Source organism: Cydia strobilella, chromosome 19, assembly GCF_947568885.1.
Source record: "Cydia strobilella chromosome 19, ilCydStro3.1, whole genome shotgun sequence".
Classification (NCBI taxonomy): Eukaryota; Metazoa; Arthropoda; class Insecta; order Lepidoptera; family Tortricidae; genus Cydia; species Cydia strobilella.
This window is the reverse complement of record NC_086059.1, coordinates 9,391,889-9,409,789: the sequence shown is the minus strand read 5'-3', so window position 1 is coordinate 9,409,789 and position 17,901 is coordinate 9,391,889. Positions and strand designations below refer to the sequence as shown.

The 17,901-nt window shown below is 38.9% G+C and overlaps 1 protein-coding gene across 1 annotated transcript; it reads left to right on the top strand.

The window, feature by feature from the left end:
* The first annotated feature begins 13,440 nt into the window (after window positions 1-13,440).
* On the top strand, window positions 13,441-15,353 carry LOC134749901 (adenosine deaminase 2-like). The gene has a single exon (XM_063684904.1). It carries the CDS (start codon window positions 13,527-13,529, stop codon window positions 15,075-15,077), a length of 1,551 nt encoding a protein of 516 aa, XP_063540974.1. The 5' UTR covers window positions 13,441-13,526; the 3' UTR covers window positions 15,078-15,353.
* Window positions 15,354-17,901: the final 2,548 nt, after the last annotated feature.

The following is a 17,901-nucleotide window of genomic DNA, read 5'->3' as shown; positions in this document are numbered from 1 at the left end:
ACTATGTAGTGACTATGTCCTGAATTTCCTCAGCCCCCAGGTCTCATTTCACTGGTTCTCTCAGCAACTGTTGGGAAGAAAGCCGTAAGTCCTTGCCATTAATTTCCTTCGGTAGCCCACAGGTGGCGGCAACATCAAAGAGCGGCCTCCTTTGTGCCCCCACTTCCGTGCCTCCAATGTTTACATGCTATAAGTATAGCTAAAAGGGTCAAAATTGAGTCGGTAATGCGATGATTGTTTTCTGAAGATGTTTGGTTATTTAACTGGTATAACGTAAAGACCCGCGGGTGCTAGGAGTTTTTTTTTTTTTTTTTTTTATTCAATAGCCATAAACTGTATGTGTACATGTTGATGTTAGACAAGGACAGTGAGAATCAATACAATTTTACCCGGTGGGTGTAGCTACATATTTACATACTTATTAACTAACAGTTTATATTATAGTATTCACTTAAGGTGTAGGGGCTTAACTCAATGACAAATTTTTTAAGTTCTGTCAAAAACTTCAAGTCATTAAGTGACTTAATTTGTACGGGCAACGTATTAAACACTTTAGCAGCAACATAGATAGTGCTACGCTGGTAGATTGCTGCCGTAGCAACAGGAGCCCGAATGTCGTGAGCAAACATTGAATTTAGTCTGTCGCTATTAAAGTTATTTTTTGCAGGAAATTTATTTACATGCCGGCGAACTAGTTTGCAGAGTTCTATTATATACAGTGCAGAGATAGTGGGCAGGCCTAATTTTTTAAACGAGGCTCTGCACGACTCTCGGTTAGATTTGCTGCCAACTAAAATACGTACACATCTCTTTTGTAGTATAAACAGACGATGGACTTCGGTACAACTACCCCATACGGCTAATCCATAGAGGACGTGTGATTGGAAAAACGCATGATACGCCTGCAGAGCCGCTTTTTGTGTAGAAATATTTTTCAAGCCTTTCAGAGCAAAAGCGAAGCTACTAAGTTTGTTGCAGAGAAAGTCAACATGTTTTTTCCAATTTAAGTTCTCATCCACATAGATACCCAGAAATTTAGTTTCATTTACAGCCAGAACAGACAAGTTATTTGATTTTATGTCTAGCCTTACACTTTCGGTTCTTATGTTTCTAAAGTGCATACATTTAGTTTTCTTAATGTTTGTAGTTAGATTGAGCATACTTAACCAATTTACAACAGTAGACAAGTTATTTGTAATTAAATTGGTAAGATCCTCAGTTTCATTTTTCTTGAATTTAAATAATATGGAAATGTCATCAGCAAACATAACTATTTTGTTAGATAATATCTGTGGCAAATAATTTATGTACAAAAGGAACAGGATGGGCCCCAGTATGCTCCCTTGGGGTACACCAGATTCAATACATGAGTTATCAGATTTAATATTCAACATAGTACGAGTTTTATGATTCAAAGTTGATACTGAGACACATTGTTCCCTTTGCTTCAAGTAGGATTCAAACCATTTGTTTGAGATACCTCTAATACCGTAGCGATTTAAGATATCTAGCATTATGCTATGATTTACATGATCAAAAGCTTTAGTTAAATCTAACAAAATAGCAACAACATTTTCTTGCCGATTTAGTGCACCATAAACATAGTCAGACATTTCGAACAGTGCATCAGAAGTAGATACTCCCTTTTGAAATCCAAATTGTTCTAGAGCTAAAATTTTGTTTGAGACCAGATAAGCATATAGTCGATTTGCCATAATCTTTTCAAAAATCTTAGAAAACATCGTTAAGAGAGAGATCGGCCTGTAATTTTTTACACATAGTTTATCATCCTGCTTAAGTATGGGCTTTATGTTGGCTATCTTGAGCCTAGTTGGGAACTTTCCCTCAGCCAAAGAGAGATTTACTAAGTGCAAGAGGGGTTCTAGTATTGTGTCGGCAATATACTTTATAACACATGAGGGAATTTCATCAAAACCAGATGATTTTTTATTTTTTAGTCCCACAACAATTTTCTTTAACTCACTTTTACTAACTGGAAGTGAAAACAATGTGGTGGTTTCAAAAGGGGGCAAGACTGCGCCTACATTGTCTGAAGGATTGCATGAATTTAGTTTTGCAATGGATTTAAAGTAATTATTAAACATGTTTGCAGCATCGCTAGCAGAATGTGCTATTTCTACACCATCAGACAAACCTATCAAATCAGTTGTGTCATACGGCCTGTTTGGATGTTTCTCTGATGTTGATAATAGGGATGATGACACATGTTGAATTTTATAACAAAATCTAGTAAAATAAATGAGCAATTTATCACAATAATGTGGATATTAAAATAATATATGGAAATAATACAAAAATACAAGACCTGAAAGTTTCATTTTTTAACTTCCAAAAAGGGAAAAAGTAAGGGTATCTACCATTCGATTCCTTACATTTTATTAGAAAAAATATTGTACAGCAACTATATACATAAACGCAATATTTCACCGACAAAATCGCATTTTTACTTATTTTCCATACATTCAAGATGGGTTCTCAGTGACCGTCACGTTCACTTATCGTTTTGTTAGAAGCGTTTCGCGAGTGAAGTACGACTGTCAGACTGACTATAATTTCTGTATTTTGTATTGCTTTAATGCAATGGGTCCCATATATACATTTGATCCTAAAAACAAACCTGATCGATATCATTAATGAAAATTTGTCATCTAGCCTATTTTCCAAATAGGTATTCAGCTCCACCTCTATCAATCAATCACTTATTGCACAATGGTGAGAAACAAGAGTTGTTACAGCATTTAAGGGGCCCACTGACTATCAGTCCGCCGGACGATATCGGCCTGTCAGTTGTTCGGAACTGTCAAATTTTTGTTCTAACTGACAGGTCGATATCGTCCGGCGGACTGATAGTCAGTGGGCCCCTTTATACAAGTACCTCATGGACCCTAAAAGGGTATGACAAACATTTCCTTAAACTATGATTTTATTAAATTAAAATTAAGAGAATCTTATATGTATGTAAAGTATTTTATGTAAAGATATCTCCATGTTCTCCCACAGCTAAAATATTGATAAAAAATAACTTGTACTGTGTATTCCTGTGAAAAAATTGGAGCGGTATCAATTATGAAAAGTTTAGTCAGCATTTTTAATTTTTTAGGGTTCCATACCCAAAGGGTAAAAGCGGCAACAGAAATACATCATCTCTGAAAATTTCAACTGTCTAGCTATCACGGTTCATGAGATACCGCCTGGTGACAGACGGACAGACAGACGGACGGACGGACGGACAGCGGAGTCTTAGTAATAGGGTCCCGTTTTTACCCTTTGGGTATGGCACCCTAAAATGCAGTATAAAATAATCTTGCTCTAACCTATACATACCCCTGTACATTGCCTGCCCATACTCCCTACCGTACATTGCCCTGTATTGCCTTACATAGCATAGGTAGTCACCTTTCAGAAGTCTACAGCCATGGTAACACTACGTAATAGTCACTCAGAACCTGTAGCGTTTGTAGTGTGTGTGGTGATAAATAAAGTTTCGAGTTATGTAATAATTTATCCAAACCTTTTTTACACCCCTAACTATTAACAGTGCATTTTATTATCCAACAGGCATATATTTCATAGTCGTGGTGGGTTGCAAAAAAGTGGCAACCAACAATGACAATTTACCAATAAGTATAAACAGCCACGAGCCAGATAAAATATGTCCATCTAGGTGTACTCACCAAATATGATCGCAGTATCACTTCCTCTGCACTTTCCTGTACTAATAACGACGCAGATATTAAGCCGTACCATTATTCAATTGAAAATTTTGGGGTCCAAACCACTTAGACGAATTTGTTTGGTCCGGGCAGGCATTACCAAAACAGGGGCATACAATTGTCAAATTGACCGAATGATTGTGGGGGACCAGTGAATGAATGGGGACCGTACGGTTTGCAGTTGGATTTGAAGTTTTTATTCTGATTACGGCTTAGCAGAATTGATTTTGTTAATAAACGTACCTCCATTATTGGAGAGACCAAAGCGTAGCTTCAGTGGCTCGGACATTTAGAGAGAATGGGAGAGGATCGTGCCGGGAAGAAAGCGTACTTGGGACAACTGGGAGACGGTTGGACGCCCTAAGTACCGCTGGAACGACGGACTTGCTCAAGATCTGCTCAACCTCGGCCATGGCGACTGGCGAGGCTATTGCAAGACCGAGAGGCATGGCGTGATCTGGTGTCGGAGGCCAGGACTCACTTTGGGTCGTTGCGTCACCGTGGTAAGTAAGTATTAAGTAATAAACGTAAAGAATAGCATAGCTACACGTTTAAGAAGTAATAAGTATGAAATATCTTCCGCTTAGGTACATTTTTGATTCATTTTTTTTATTCTCATAGGTACCCAATATTGTACATATTTAAATTATGTCTATTTATAAATACTTCCTAACTAATATTATGTTACTTAAATCAAAAAACTACTCTGTCTTTATACGTTCACCAATCTCACAGTACAGAATTTACACTGTATTTATACTGTACTTTAGTGCTTCTATTCGATTTTAGATGGCAGCACTAACTATAGGCAATATTGAATCACGATAACTCACGACATCTGCCGGCGAATAGTGTAACTTTTAAACGTTACCGAGTTTACTGTCACCGACGGCGGCGGCCTCCGCAATCTTCGATATAATGTAATAAAGATAATAGAATAATAAACTAAAAACCATATATTAGTGCCTATGTCATAAATATTAGTGATGTGATGAATGTTGAAGTGCTTTCGAGCAGGGAAGAAACGCGAACTCAAGCAAAATTATCAGAACAAGAATAGTGGTTGTACATCTGAGCCACGTTCTCATTATGCCAGCACCACACTTCGCTGTATTTGGCAAATATTCGTGTTGCATCCCTTTTGTTTTGTATGTCAAAGGAAAGAGATGCAACACGAATATTTGCCAAGGCGAAGTGTGGTGCCAGCATCAGGGTAGCGTAGCCAACATGCCAATCGTTTACCCTTCGTAGCGAACTAATATAAACTCAACCTGTCACTGTTGCACTAATATAGAAGTGTGATAGAGAGATATGACTCGGCTTAGACTCGGCTATACTGGAATTTTTAGACACCCGGAATTAATGTTAACAAAGGTGTGGCCGGTGACAAAAAACTTTTGCAGCATTCAAGGTACTTAAACTGTCCATATTGTTCATATTTATTAGAAATCTTTTTATTCTACTTACTACAGAAATAATGACTGTTAAAAGGAAGCTATAACATAAAACATTTTGGTATATTAATGGAAAATAAATAGCTGCTTTTGTCGGGTAGTTTATTTATTGCACTGGGATCACTGTAAAGATTCACGCGGGCGACCAAGTTACGGGCCGCTAATCATTATTTTTCACTAACTTTCGAGATTGAGTGCTCCTGTAATCGCTATAATGCGGCTTTAATTTAAACCAACTTTAAAAAAAGGTAGAGGTTATCAATTTCATCGTTAGTTTTGTAAGTATGTAGTTTTGCTACCGCAAAACTTCGTCATTACTGGACCAATTTAGAGAATTATATTTATTTTTAGGGTTACGTACCCAAAGGGTCAAAACGGGACCCTATTACTGTCTCCGTTGTCCGTCTGTCCGTCACCAGGCTGTATCTCATGAACCGTGAAAGCTAGACAGTTGAAATTTTCATAGATGTGTGTCCGACTCGCACTAGTTTTGTATGAAATCATAAAGTTTCAAGTTGGTTCCATTTTGGTCAGAACCCAGTTCTGATGATCGAATCCACGAGGAATTGAGGGAACTTCTCAAATCTTATTAGCATACATCTAGCAAATTATTATTATTATTGTGTTCTTTATTTCTTTGTAATTACTTCTTAATTGGAGTGAAAGAGAAAAATGCCCGCAATTTACGAACTTCAGTGTTCGCGGTAGGCCCTCTGACATATTTGAAATTGTTCAATTCGTTTTATGACTGGCTGGTAACTTACAACTACCCACGGCGTGCATAGATAAATAAAGGAATACATTTGAGTCATTTGAGAACCCCTGACTTGCCTGCAAGTGTCACTTTGACAGTGACAGTAGTTTGTTTACATTAATTCCGTGAGTAAACAAAATTCCAGTTTACGCTAATACGGAGCGTTAACGATTGGCATGTTGGCTAAGCACCTAAGCACTCCAGATACGAACTTCTGCAGCAGCAGAGTAACGGCCAAGGTGGCTGCAAATTGTTATTTACGATACAAGTACGAAAAGTAGGAAATGCGCAACGAGTGGCGATAAATTAAAACACGACTGCGGGGAGTGTTTTAAATCGATACTAATTGCGAATTACCTATTCGCACGTGTATCGTATTGTACCATTACATTTTCGACATAGGCACGTAAAGTGCTAATTACTGCACTAGTGCAATAAAGTAGCGCCATATATACTGTAAAAGACGTTCCGGTCGTATAAACACACCGCGTGGGCACCGTTGGCTGAAATACCAATGAGATTTTTAATATTTCCAAAGATCGGCAGAAATATGAACAGTTGACTGACAACCTTCGCTAGATGGAGAGGCAGTAAAAGAAAGAGAGAGAGTGTGGCGTAAAGCCGGTGTGGACTGTAATGAAAATATAAGATGTGAGCTAAACTAATCCAAGTGAATTATTATAGGTGGGCTTACTGTTACTGCTGCGTGTCCTCTTGCTTGCAGAGGCCTCTGCTGGATGGTGAAGGCTCCTATCAATTTCCTTCGTAATATTAGATTCACGTTTACTGGGGTTTCTATCGAATATTATATATATTTTATGCTGTTTGTTTTGCGATTCTAATAAAATTGACACTGCAGTTTTTGGCAGTTTTTATTTGTAGACACATTTTTGTGTCGCCGGCCAGTATCCGCGCTATTTCGAATGAGTTAGCATAGCAACATTTAATTTGAACTGTGTTCTTAATCTCAGTACGACTGCTAAGCTAAGCGAGCAAAATATTGTTAAAATTGCTTTGCTATGAAACACGCGCAGGCGTTATAATTTTTTTGAACACGCCAGCTGGTAAAGAGGCTCTCTTAATTCTTTAAAAACTGATGAGAAAATTGCATTTTATCCACATGTGAGGCAAAGTAATCAAATGCAAATTTTGAATTGTTTCCTTATGTTGGCTGGTAGAATTGACTTATAAATTATGATTTTGTATGATAAATATTTAATAACATTCATTTTGAATTGATTTGGTTTGATTTGCGTTCCAAAAATTTTGTGTTTCACTCGGTGGCAAAATTTGTTTAACCCTCGTGCCTTGAAACCCTCGCAACGCTCAAGATTCCACTTTTCAAACCACTCGCTACGCCGTGGTTCAATTAATCTTTCGCTCGCTCGGGTATCAATATTAGCACAAGAGGTTAAAACAACAACTTTGCCCCCTTGTATATCTTTCTCTTTTACTCCAATGAACGCGTAATTAGAGTGACAGAGAAAAATGCCCGCAATTTGCGAACTTCGATTTTCGCGGTTATAGCCCTGGCACCCTGATCTACTTACTACAGTCAGACAAGAAATTGTAGAAATTACAAAGTGGCAATACCTACTGTAATGTTGTCCCTTTCAAATCAATCTAAGAACACGGGACGACACTACAGTATTGCCTCTTTTTTATTTCTATAATTTCTTGTCGGACTGTAACACGTCAAGATTTTTTTTATGTTAAAGGAGGCACGAGTCGCCTGATGATAAGCAATTACAGAGAGGTTGTAAGTGCGTTGCCGGCCTTTAAGTCATACTGTCAATCCTTGTACACGAGCAGCCTGTGGGTCCGGTACACGAAACGAGCATACAACGCCTTGCGCGTACAGTACAACAATTCTTTTAGAATGCTGATGGGACTGCCCAGCAGGTGCTCTGCATCGGGCATGTTTGTGACAGCTCGCACGGATGGTTTTGAGACTATATTACGTAAAAATATAGTCTCATTACTAAGTCGTGTGAGATGTAGTCCCAACAGCATTCTAAGAGAAATTGCCGATAGGTTTGATTGTCCGTTCCTCAAGCACTGGACCGAGCAAATTAAAAGTGTATTTCAATTTATAATATAAGTAGGTACCTATTGTATTAAATACTAACACTAGATTAAGATTTTGCTTGTAGTACTAACACTCTATGGATGCATTTGTCCGAAATAAAGAAATTTTATTTTATTTTTTATTTTAAGATGGGAGTGCGCTCTTTTCTTGAACGTTTGAAGGTTGTATTGGTTAGAAGGTAAGGCAAGATTTTCTGTGCCACTTTGCCCACTTTGTACCTTGTCTCAGTGACAAGCAATGTGAAAGCCGATCTTAGGGGTATTCCAGAAAAGTGTCGTGAAGCCATCATTTAACACTTCTGATAAAACTAAGAAGCCGATATTTGGCGTGACGAACGTTTGTTAACATAGCTTTAAATTCAAATGCGCCTATACAAGGTGTAACAAAAATAGTGGAGATCCGTTTAAGGGCATATTCGGTATCGTGTTCTTCATAGGAAAAAAAAACAAAATTTTTTTTTGATGCAAAATAAACTCTATGGGGCAAATGGTCCTAGTCGGCCAACCCATACAAAGGCCCAACATTTTTCGCGTGAAAAAAAAATTTTTTTTTCTAACCAAACAAGATACCAAACATGCCTTTACACACGGATCCCCATATTTTTTTTACACTTTCTATAATACCTACAGATTTCTGCAGGTTATTAAGGTAGTTGTCATTAGCGTCACGTTCCCGACAAGTAGGTAGACCTTTTTGAGGAATGCCCCAAAGTGGCATAATATCAAATTCCTAGACCATACATTTACCATAGAGTAACTTATACTAGAGCGGTACTGTCATAGTAAATTTTGTAACCCCAGTAAATTCACTGCCATCTGTCACACACTTTAAAACTAAAATTGAAGATTTGTAAAAATACGATAAAATGTATTTAAATATAGATAAATGATTTTTTTTATTTGCATTAATTATTTTGATGATTTTGAACCATGTTCTTTCACTGATATGCGTTAAAATTGTTAAATAACAAACGAAACCGTCAACGCCATCTATACGACTGTAGGCCAAAACTAGTAGCGCCCTCTGAACGAGAATCAAATTTTCATGATTTTCGAGGCACGTTTTTTCCTTAGACTGTATCCATCTATTACGGAGTTATATCTATCTTTGCATTTACCTACTGATAAGTGTTTGATAAGAACTCAATCACATTCTACTTTTCTTGATTAATGCGACTGATTATCAAGTGCAATATGACACCGAATCAATCGAGATATAAAGAGGCCCACTGATTATCAGTCCGCCGGACGATATCAGCCTGCCAGTTGAAACAAAAATTTGGCCCCTTATTAAGAAAGTTGCATTTTATTCACATGTGAGGCAAAGTAATCAAATGCAGAGTTGTTTTTCTCATGTTTGCTGGTAGAATTGACTTTTAAATGATGATTATGAATGATAAATATTTAATAATATTAATTTTGAATTGATTTGCTTTGATTTTGTTTGATATTTTACAGTTAGTATTTTCCTTGTGTTGGTGTGGTGTGGTGAAAATTTTTGTGTTTCACTTGGTGGCAAAATTGTTCGTGCCTTGAAACCATCGCAACGCTCAAGATTCCGTTTTTCGAACCACTCGCTACGCTCGTGGGTCAGTTTTGGTATCTTTCGCTTGCTTGGGTATCAATATTAGCACGAGAGGTTAAACAACTTTGCCCCCTTGTAAAACAAATCTAGTTATTATTAATCTTTGCATGTACCACAGTACCACGTCGATTTGTTTACCAAAACCTGTGCTACATGCAAAGATTAATAATAACTAGATTTGTTTTACAAGGGGGCAAAGTTGTTTAACCTCTCGTGCTAATATTGATACCCAAGCAAGCGAAAGATTCCAACTGACCCACGAGCGTAGCGAGTGGTTCGAAAAACGGAATCTTGAGCGTTCCGCTTTGAGCGTCCACTCAGGCCTTACACTTACAGTCATCCCATCTTATGGCAAGCGATTACCATGGATTACGGGGAGGCGAAGCTTAGCCTAAACAACAACAACAATAAACTGTCCTTACTACCTATTGTTTGTCTCATTATCTGTTGTTACCCGTTTCATTATTAAGATAAAGAACCTTAAATGCATCGTAATTGGGTATCTCGTTATCTCTATGGGAGGCAGAGTTTATCTCGCTCGTTGTTACGAGGATCGAGGTAAAAACAAAAACTGAAGTGGTTCACCGGCAATGTCCCCGACTGTACATTGAGTATGTCTGTTTTACGTTCCTGGAATGTACTGTTTATGTCAAACTTTATCGGCGTCAGCAACCTTTGACGCTTTATTCTCGGTAGATATCTTATCAGTAACTGATTCGCTGAATAGGGAAAACGTAAAAGCAATTATAATATTCATCATCATCTTCCTCGCGTTATCCCGGCATTTTGCCACGGCACAACTAATCCCAATTGACGTAGGCACTAGTTTTTACGAAAGCGACTGCCATCTGACCTTCCAAACCAGAGGGGAAATTAGGCCTTATTAGGATTAGTAATACTACTTAACTTACTGCTTACTTACTTTACTTAAGTATCCTATCCGCCTCCCGCTCCCGACTTTAGTTTATATGTGAATTAAAAAAAACAACGGATGCGTGACATACGCGAAAAAGTTGCATTACCGCCATTTGACATTTAATTAGTTTGTAAGTGTAAAATTACATTGTATTATTGAAGCTTATGGTGTAAATAGAGCAGTGTATGTAACTGTACATAATTAGGCATAAAAATACGAGTGTTGGTTTATGAAACTCATATCATTCGTTTCATATACCAACACTCGTATTTTAATTCACTTGTTCTACTCTTTCTTGACCAATCAAAATTTCAGTTTGTCATATATTCTTCCTTTTCAAATACCATAACTTTCGTCTTACTTACATTTATTTTCATTCCACGGTGACGCTACAAATCCCTGCCTAACACCCTTTTCGATGCTAAACCACTCAGTGTACGACCCGTTTAGCACTGGAATCCTCATAGAGCGATTTCAGTGCCTGAATGAGACGGCCGCTCAATCCATACACCGACAGTACCGACCAAAGTTCATTCCTCACCACTCTGTCATAAGCCTTTTCCAAATCCACGAAAGCGCAATAGACCTTCTGACCTTTGGCCAAATACTTTTCGGCTATGCATCGCAAGGAAAAGACTTGATCCGTACATCCCATACCCTTTCGGAATCCCGCTTGTGCATCCCATACTTTCTCATCGGTTTCTTTTACTACTCTTTCAATCAATATCTTTGCATACAATTTGCCGACGACGCTGAGTAAGCTAATGCCTCTGTAGTTTTTGCAATCCAGTTGTGATCCCTTTCCTTTGTAAAGAGGTACAATGACGGCCTTGCACCAGTCCCTGGGCACTTGACCGGTTCTGAAGCACATATTGAAAAGGCGATACAACTGACTTGCTCCGAATTGAGAAAGAGACGAACAGAGAATGCTGAGATGGTTTGGACACGTGGAAAGAATGAGTGAAAGAAGGCTAACAAAGAGAGTGTATAAGGGAGAGGTAGAAACGGGAGTTGGAAGGGGCAGACCTCGGCGGACTTTCTCTGATCAGATCGGGGAAATCCTGAAGAAAGGCCAGGTCAAGAGCACCCTAAACCGGCGAGCGTGTATGAGGAATGTTATGAAAGTGAAGGAAGCGAAAGAGATATGTCAGGATCGTAGCAAGTGGAAATCCGTGGTTTCTGCCTACCCCTCCGGGAAATAGGCGTGATTATATGTATGTGGCGTCCCCACTAGCTGCCACTGTCGACGTCATCTAACAGGTGGCGTTAGGGAGCTAGAACGCAATTAGCTAGAAACCTACATCGCGCTTACGAAGTTTCAAATGTCACTTATATACTCCTTCTGACTAACTCTCAGTGGACTTCGGTCCCCAGGCATAACACCCGCCTGGAGAGAGTACTCTCTATTGGCCCTCTCTAAACATACAACATTGGTGACCTTCCGACATTGGACAGCTATGAAGACCTCAAGATCCTGATGACGCCGCCTCGCAGCAAAAAACAGTTTCCTCTCTTTGTGCCACCTTGCATGCCTCTGTACAGTTCTGTACATATGTATTTATATCCTGTAAATATCTTGTAAATATTCATGCCTGGCACTCAACTTCTCTCACTCTCTCTCTCTCTCTCTCCGCTCACCGCTCTGGCTCTGAGCAACTGCGCTCGTCACACCGGCTCTGAGCAGCTCCGCTCGCCTGTGACTCTGAGCATCTTCGCTCGCCACACTGGCTCGAGCACACACCTGGTTTCGCTGTACGCTTCATACGTCGTCGCTGACCCCTCCGCTCAAAGGGGGGCTGATGTGGCGTCCCCACTAGCTGCCACTGTCGACGTCATCTAACAGATGGCGTTAGGGAGCTAGAACGCAATTAGCTAGAAACCTACATCGCGCTTACGAAGTTTCAAATGTCACTTACTATATATACTCCTTCTGACTAACTCTCAGTGGACTTCGGTCCCCAGGCATAACACCCGCCTGGAGAGAGTACTCTCTATTGGCCCTCTCTAAACATACCACATGTATGTATGTATGTATGTATGTAGATTTCTATACAAATACTTATTAATATGCTATGGATATGCTACATTACATGCGCTACCTACAGATTAACCTGTACCAAGTATCAGAACATAGTTACAAAGTGCAAGGTATCGTGCAAGAGAAAACCAGAATGATGGGATACAGAGATGCGTCATTTGTTGAATGTTTACGATTTATTTGGACTAATTTTAATATTGATAATGATAAGCTAATACAGAGAAACAGTTAATGATGAAATAAGTTATGCAACTCTGATAAGAACATCATATTAGGTATATTAAGAAGAAAGGGAGCGATCGGTTCTCCATACAAACGTAGTCCTCAGTGCCCTCTCTGGATATTAACATCATAGAAAGTATGTTTACACAATTTGACGTATATTGACCATAACTATGCCCCTTCGTTTGACTTTTTTTGATTTTATGATTATTCATTTGGGAGAGTTAAGTAGAAGCGAAAAACGAATTTTATAATAATAATAATAAAAAAATAAAAATAAGCCTATTAAATGTATAAACCAAAATTCGAAAAAAAAAATCTTATTCTAACCATACGTCTTATCGATATAACGGATTTTTTAACACATTGACTGGTTATTGACCCATACACCTAAATATATCAATAACCGCACATATATCAATAAAACTCAAACCTACGCGTTCAATGACCGACCCCATAATCTACCTAACAACAGCGAGAAAAAACTATACTTAGAGACATTGATAAACGCAGAGTAATAATGATCCCTCAGTCTCGAGTTTATTTGCGTAAGTCCACCATTGCCTTGAATTTTTTATTCCTCTCTGTGTAAAAGTTATTTGCCACGAAAAAATAAAACTTACTGGGTACCTATATAAACGAACGGACGTCAACACTCTGACCACAGTAATCGCACTCGAGGCGTCGAGTCAAGACGGAGTCTCAATCCCGGTGTCCCGCGAAAAAAACAACAACATGCGGCTTATTGTGATCGCGAATGTTTTGTGTTTTCTATCCGCGGATCCGTCCCGCGCGAGAGCCATCGAAGACAACAAACCGATCATCAACGATTACACGCACAACAGAGCAGATTTACTAGAACTGGAACTCCACGAATCTGTTGGAGGCAAACTGCTTCTCACAGAAAAAGAACAAGCCGTCAACGATATCCTCATGCGCTTGAAAGAGAAAGAACTGGACAACTCTTTTGATAACCCTCAGTTTTTCAACTTTTCTAGGCCATATTTTACGTATAAAGACGATATGAAGCACTCTAAAGTGTATCAATTGATGCGAAAGATGCCGAAAGGGGCGGCGTTGCATGTGCACAGTTCCTTAATGCTCGATGCGGATTACTTGGTGAAGCTGACGTATGAGGCCCACTTATACGCTTGTCTCACGGAGGACGATTTAAAATTACACTTCTCCGACGCCGAGCCGCTGCGACCTTGCCCGGTTAAATGGAATCTCCTGAGCACACTCAGACACGCATCCGATGACGTAGCCCAATTTGACGCAAAATTAAAGGAACACTTCACTTTAGGCACCGAAGACCAGATGGGATTTAGTACAAATGTGAACGAAGCATGGAAACAGTTCAACAAAGTTTATTACACGATTAAATCTTTAATAAACTATAGGCCTGTACGAGAGAAAGTGTTTCACCAAGCTTTACGAGACTTTTACGATGACAGTATTATGTATATTGAAGTGCGCAGCGGTTTATCAAGCTTGTACGAGCTAGATGGCACTCAGCATGAAAAAATATATTTAGCGACTCTTTATAAGGAAGTTACGGACAAATTCATAAAGGAGAACCCAGGTTTTATCGGCATAAAGATTATCGTTACCAGAGCCCGTTCAGCAAGTGTAGAACAAGTGCGTGAATGTTTAAACTTGGCTCGTCAGTTAAAGAAGACCATGCCAAACATATTCGCAGGTTTCGATCTCGTTGGCCAAGAAGACTTGGGAAAACCTTTAAGAAATTTCTTGCCAGCCCTATTAGAAGCCAAGGATGAGATAAATTATTACTTCCACGGTGGTGAAACTAACTGGTACGGGACTCCAACGGACGAGAATCTTTTTGATGCGATATTGCTGGGATCTAAAAGGATAGGACACGGGTATGCGCTGATGAAGCACCCAGCGCTCATTAAAGCCGTCCACCGTAATGACATAGCTATAGAAGTGAATGTGATATCGAACTCGGTGTTGTCGTTAGTCCAAGACCTGCGGAACCATCCCCTGGCGACGTACTTGGCGCTTGGCCTGCCCGTGGTGCTGTCGAGCGACGACCCCGGCGTGTGGGGTGCGAAGCCCCTGTCGGACGACTTCTATGTGGCTTTCGTGGCCATCGCCAGTAAACACGCCGACTTGAGAATGCTGAAGCAACTGGCGATCAACTCTATAAGGTACAGTGCTTTAGATGACAAGGGAAAAACGAAGTTATTTAAATCATTTGAAAAGAAATGGAACGAGTTCATTGATGGTGTTATAGTTGATAGTGATGTATTATTAAAATTGTGATATACCCTCGTTAGAAAAGATGAATAGGTAAAGTTTGGGGACTGGATAAGATATGTATTTTATAGGTTATAATGCACTCATTGTATTTATTTGCGGTATTATAGATATATTTCTACATATACTAGCTGATATCCCTTGTGTGCTTACTTAAATAGGTATATTACGAATTACAAAGCTCCAAGTCTTCACAGGGATCAGGTAGCAAAGTGACGTCGCTGACGTCATAATGACGTATAAATGCTGTTATGGGAAGGGCACAAGTGCAATACTATATGTAAGGAAATACATAGGCATGTAGTTGATGGACCTATTATACTTGCATGTATTGATAGTTAAGTATTATTGTATTATGTACCTAGAATTTAAGAATGCTCATGTTTTAGAAATAGTTTAGAATACTAGTGCATAAGATTTCATAAATAAACTATAGTTTTTTGTGACTTTATATGTAGCCATCTTATGAATTATTGTCATATTATATGCAAATACATTACGTATTTACATATAATATGACAAGTAGGCAAATGAAGTAGGTATTTTATAAAAACTACGAGTAAAATAAGTAATTTTATTTTCTTAATTAGTATTAGTTTATTTAATTTAAAGTCTGGCAGGCAATTTCCGTCAGTAGAAAATGGCAAAATTAAAAAATGTACCTATAAGAAGAGTTGTACATAGAAAATTTGTAAATTTGCATCTTTTGTTACTGACTAAATTAATTTGCTAGTCCACATGAAGTAAATTATGTTCCTATGCAATATTATAGCAAATGAGAAATACATAAATAGTAACAACATCACATAAATCTCATTCACGCTATCACTGCGATATCACGGAGTAAAAATAGCCTTTGACCTTTTCACGCCAATCAGTATGAAATTGGATAACATGTCGTTAAGGCAGCCGGACGGCGCGAAGTTCATGTGTAAATGGCTATTAGCTGACAAATAAGTGACATAAGTCGCACAACAGTGGCAAACACTAGTTGATCCTTACCAATATTAGAAATGCGAAAGTAACTCAGTCAAAGCGCCGAACCAATTTAGATGAAATTTGGTATGAAGATAATTCGAGTCTCAAAAAAGGATATATATATACACCTATTAATATCGTTTTGATCACGGAAATCATTAATTTACGCATACAAAGTCGCGCACAAATTTTATTAAGCTAGTAATATTAATAGTTCTGTCTGTTTGTCACTTCTTCACGCTTAAACCGCTGCACGCTGAACCGATTTAGAAATTTGGTATGAAGGAAGATAGTTCGAGTCCCAACAAAGGATATATAAGTGTCAGTTGTATCATGGAAATCATCATTTTACGCAGACAAAGTCGCGGGCAGAAGCTATTAGTATACTAATTATGTAAGTATACCTTTGACATGACTTGGTTGGGTTAATTCCTCAATGGTGCAGAATGGATTGTCATCTCATACAACTGAGTTACCTTATTAGTATTGGTAAAGTAGATTATAGGGCCTGATGGCCCAATTCGACTCAACGGAGTGATAAGAAGTGGCAAAGTATCGTTATCGTTAGGTAATTTTTGTGATAAGAACCGATATGTTACGACTGAGCTATTTGTATTTTTTTTCCTCAGGCTCCCATTGACCACGAACGCTGTAATGTTAAAGGGTTCAAGACATCGGGACATGTTTTAAATTTATTATACGTTATATGAACCGTTTAAATAGTAACGTAGTATTAAATTAAAAGTTGAACGATTCTGTCCTGTCTGTAACATTACGGCACATTAGCACCATCAATTAACAGCTCCGCCTGGAAGAAATGGCGAGTGACCTTTTAAAATATCTTATTCCTCTTACACTAGATCTTCAAAAGACAACCTTCTACAACCAATTATAAAATCGGAATTGAGACGAGAGTAGCGAAGGAGATAAGACGCTTTGATAAGAAACTGAGTAAATGATACGCGACTGTGAACATTCACGCTGAATCTGTCACAAAAAAAGTTTGTCTGAAGAGCCGCCTCGAGCAATTTAAAGATATGGATACTTATATTCGTAAGTGACTAGTGAGTATAATCGGACCGAGCAAAGTCTGCACGGACTTTATAATAATAGAGTAATTTGTATGGTGTCCTACTGATGGGCAAAGGTCTCCCCCCTTTGATATTCCTCCGTCACGGTTGAGCAATCTTTGGCCAGCCGTTGAGATATACGTCCAAGTCATCCCGCCATCTCCGCCTGGTCCTCGCGCATCTTGCGGCGCCCACATCATGGCTCTTTTGTGCGTGAATGCGGCAGACATGGCCGGCCCAGACCTATTTCAGCTTAGCTCCAACACCAGTAATGCGCGTTGTTGAGCGCAGCTCAGTCAATCCATTTTACGTCTAGCAGCATGCATACATAAAGTAATACATTTTAATAATAAAATGGCAGAAATACTGGTAGAATGACGCTTGAGATGGTTCAGACATATTCAAGTCCATCTTGTTATCTGACCACAAAGTCAAAATAGCGCCGGAATTACCCACGAAGATGCGCAGAGGCTGCATACTATAGGTATATACTTACTGGATATTAGGAAAAGACTTGACATTTAGGAAAAGATCCAGATAATATGATCTCTTCTAAAGCTTCAATGCTCCAGTGAAACCCACACTAATGTCGACACCTATTCTCGAAGCGTCACTAATCAACTAATAGTTCACCCTTAGCCCAGGCGCCGCTCCGAAACGCATCGCGACGCGTGACTCTCCCATGAGCCGTGTCGGTTACGTAACGGACCGAAACGTCGCAACTCCATAGGTTTTCGAACGACACCTTCATCTTTGATTTTCAGCGGGGAAATTAAGTTATT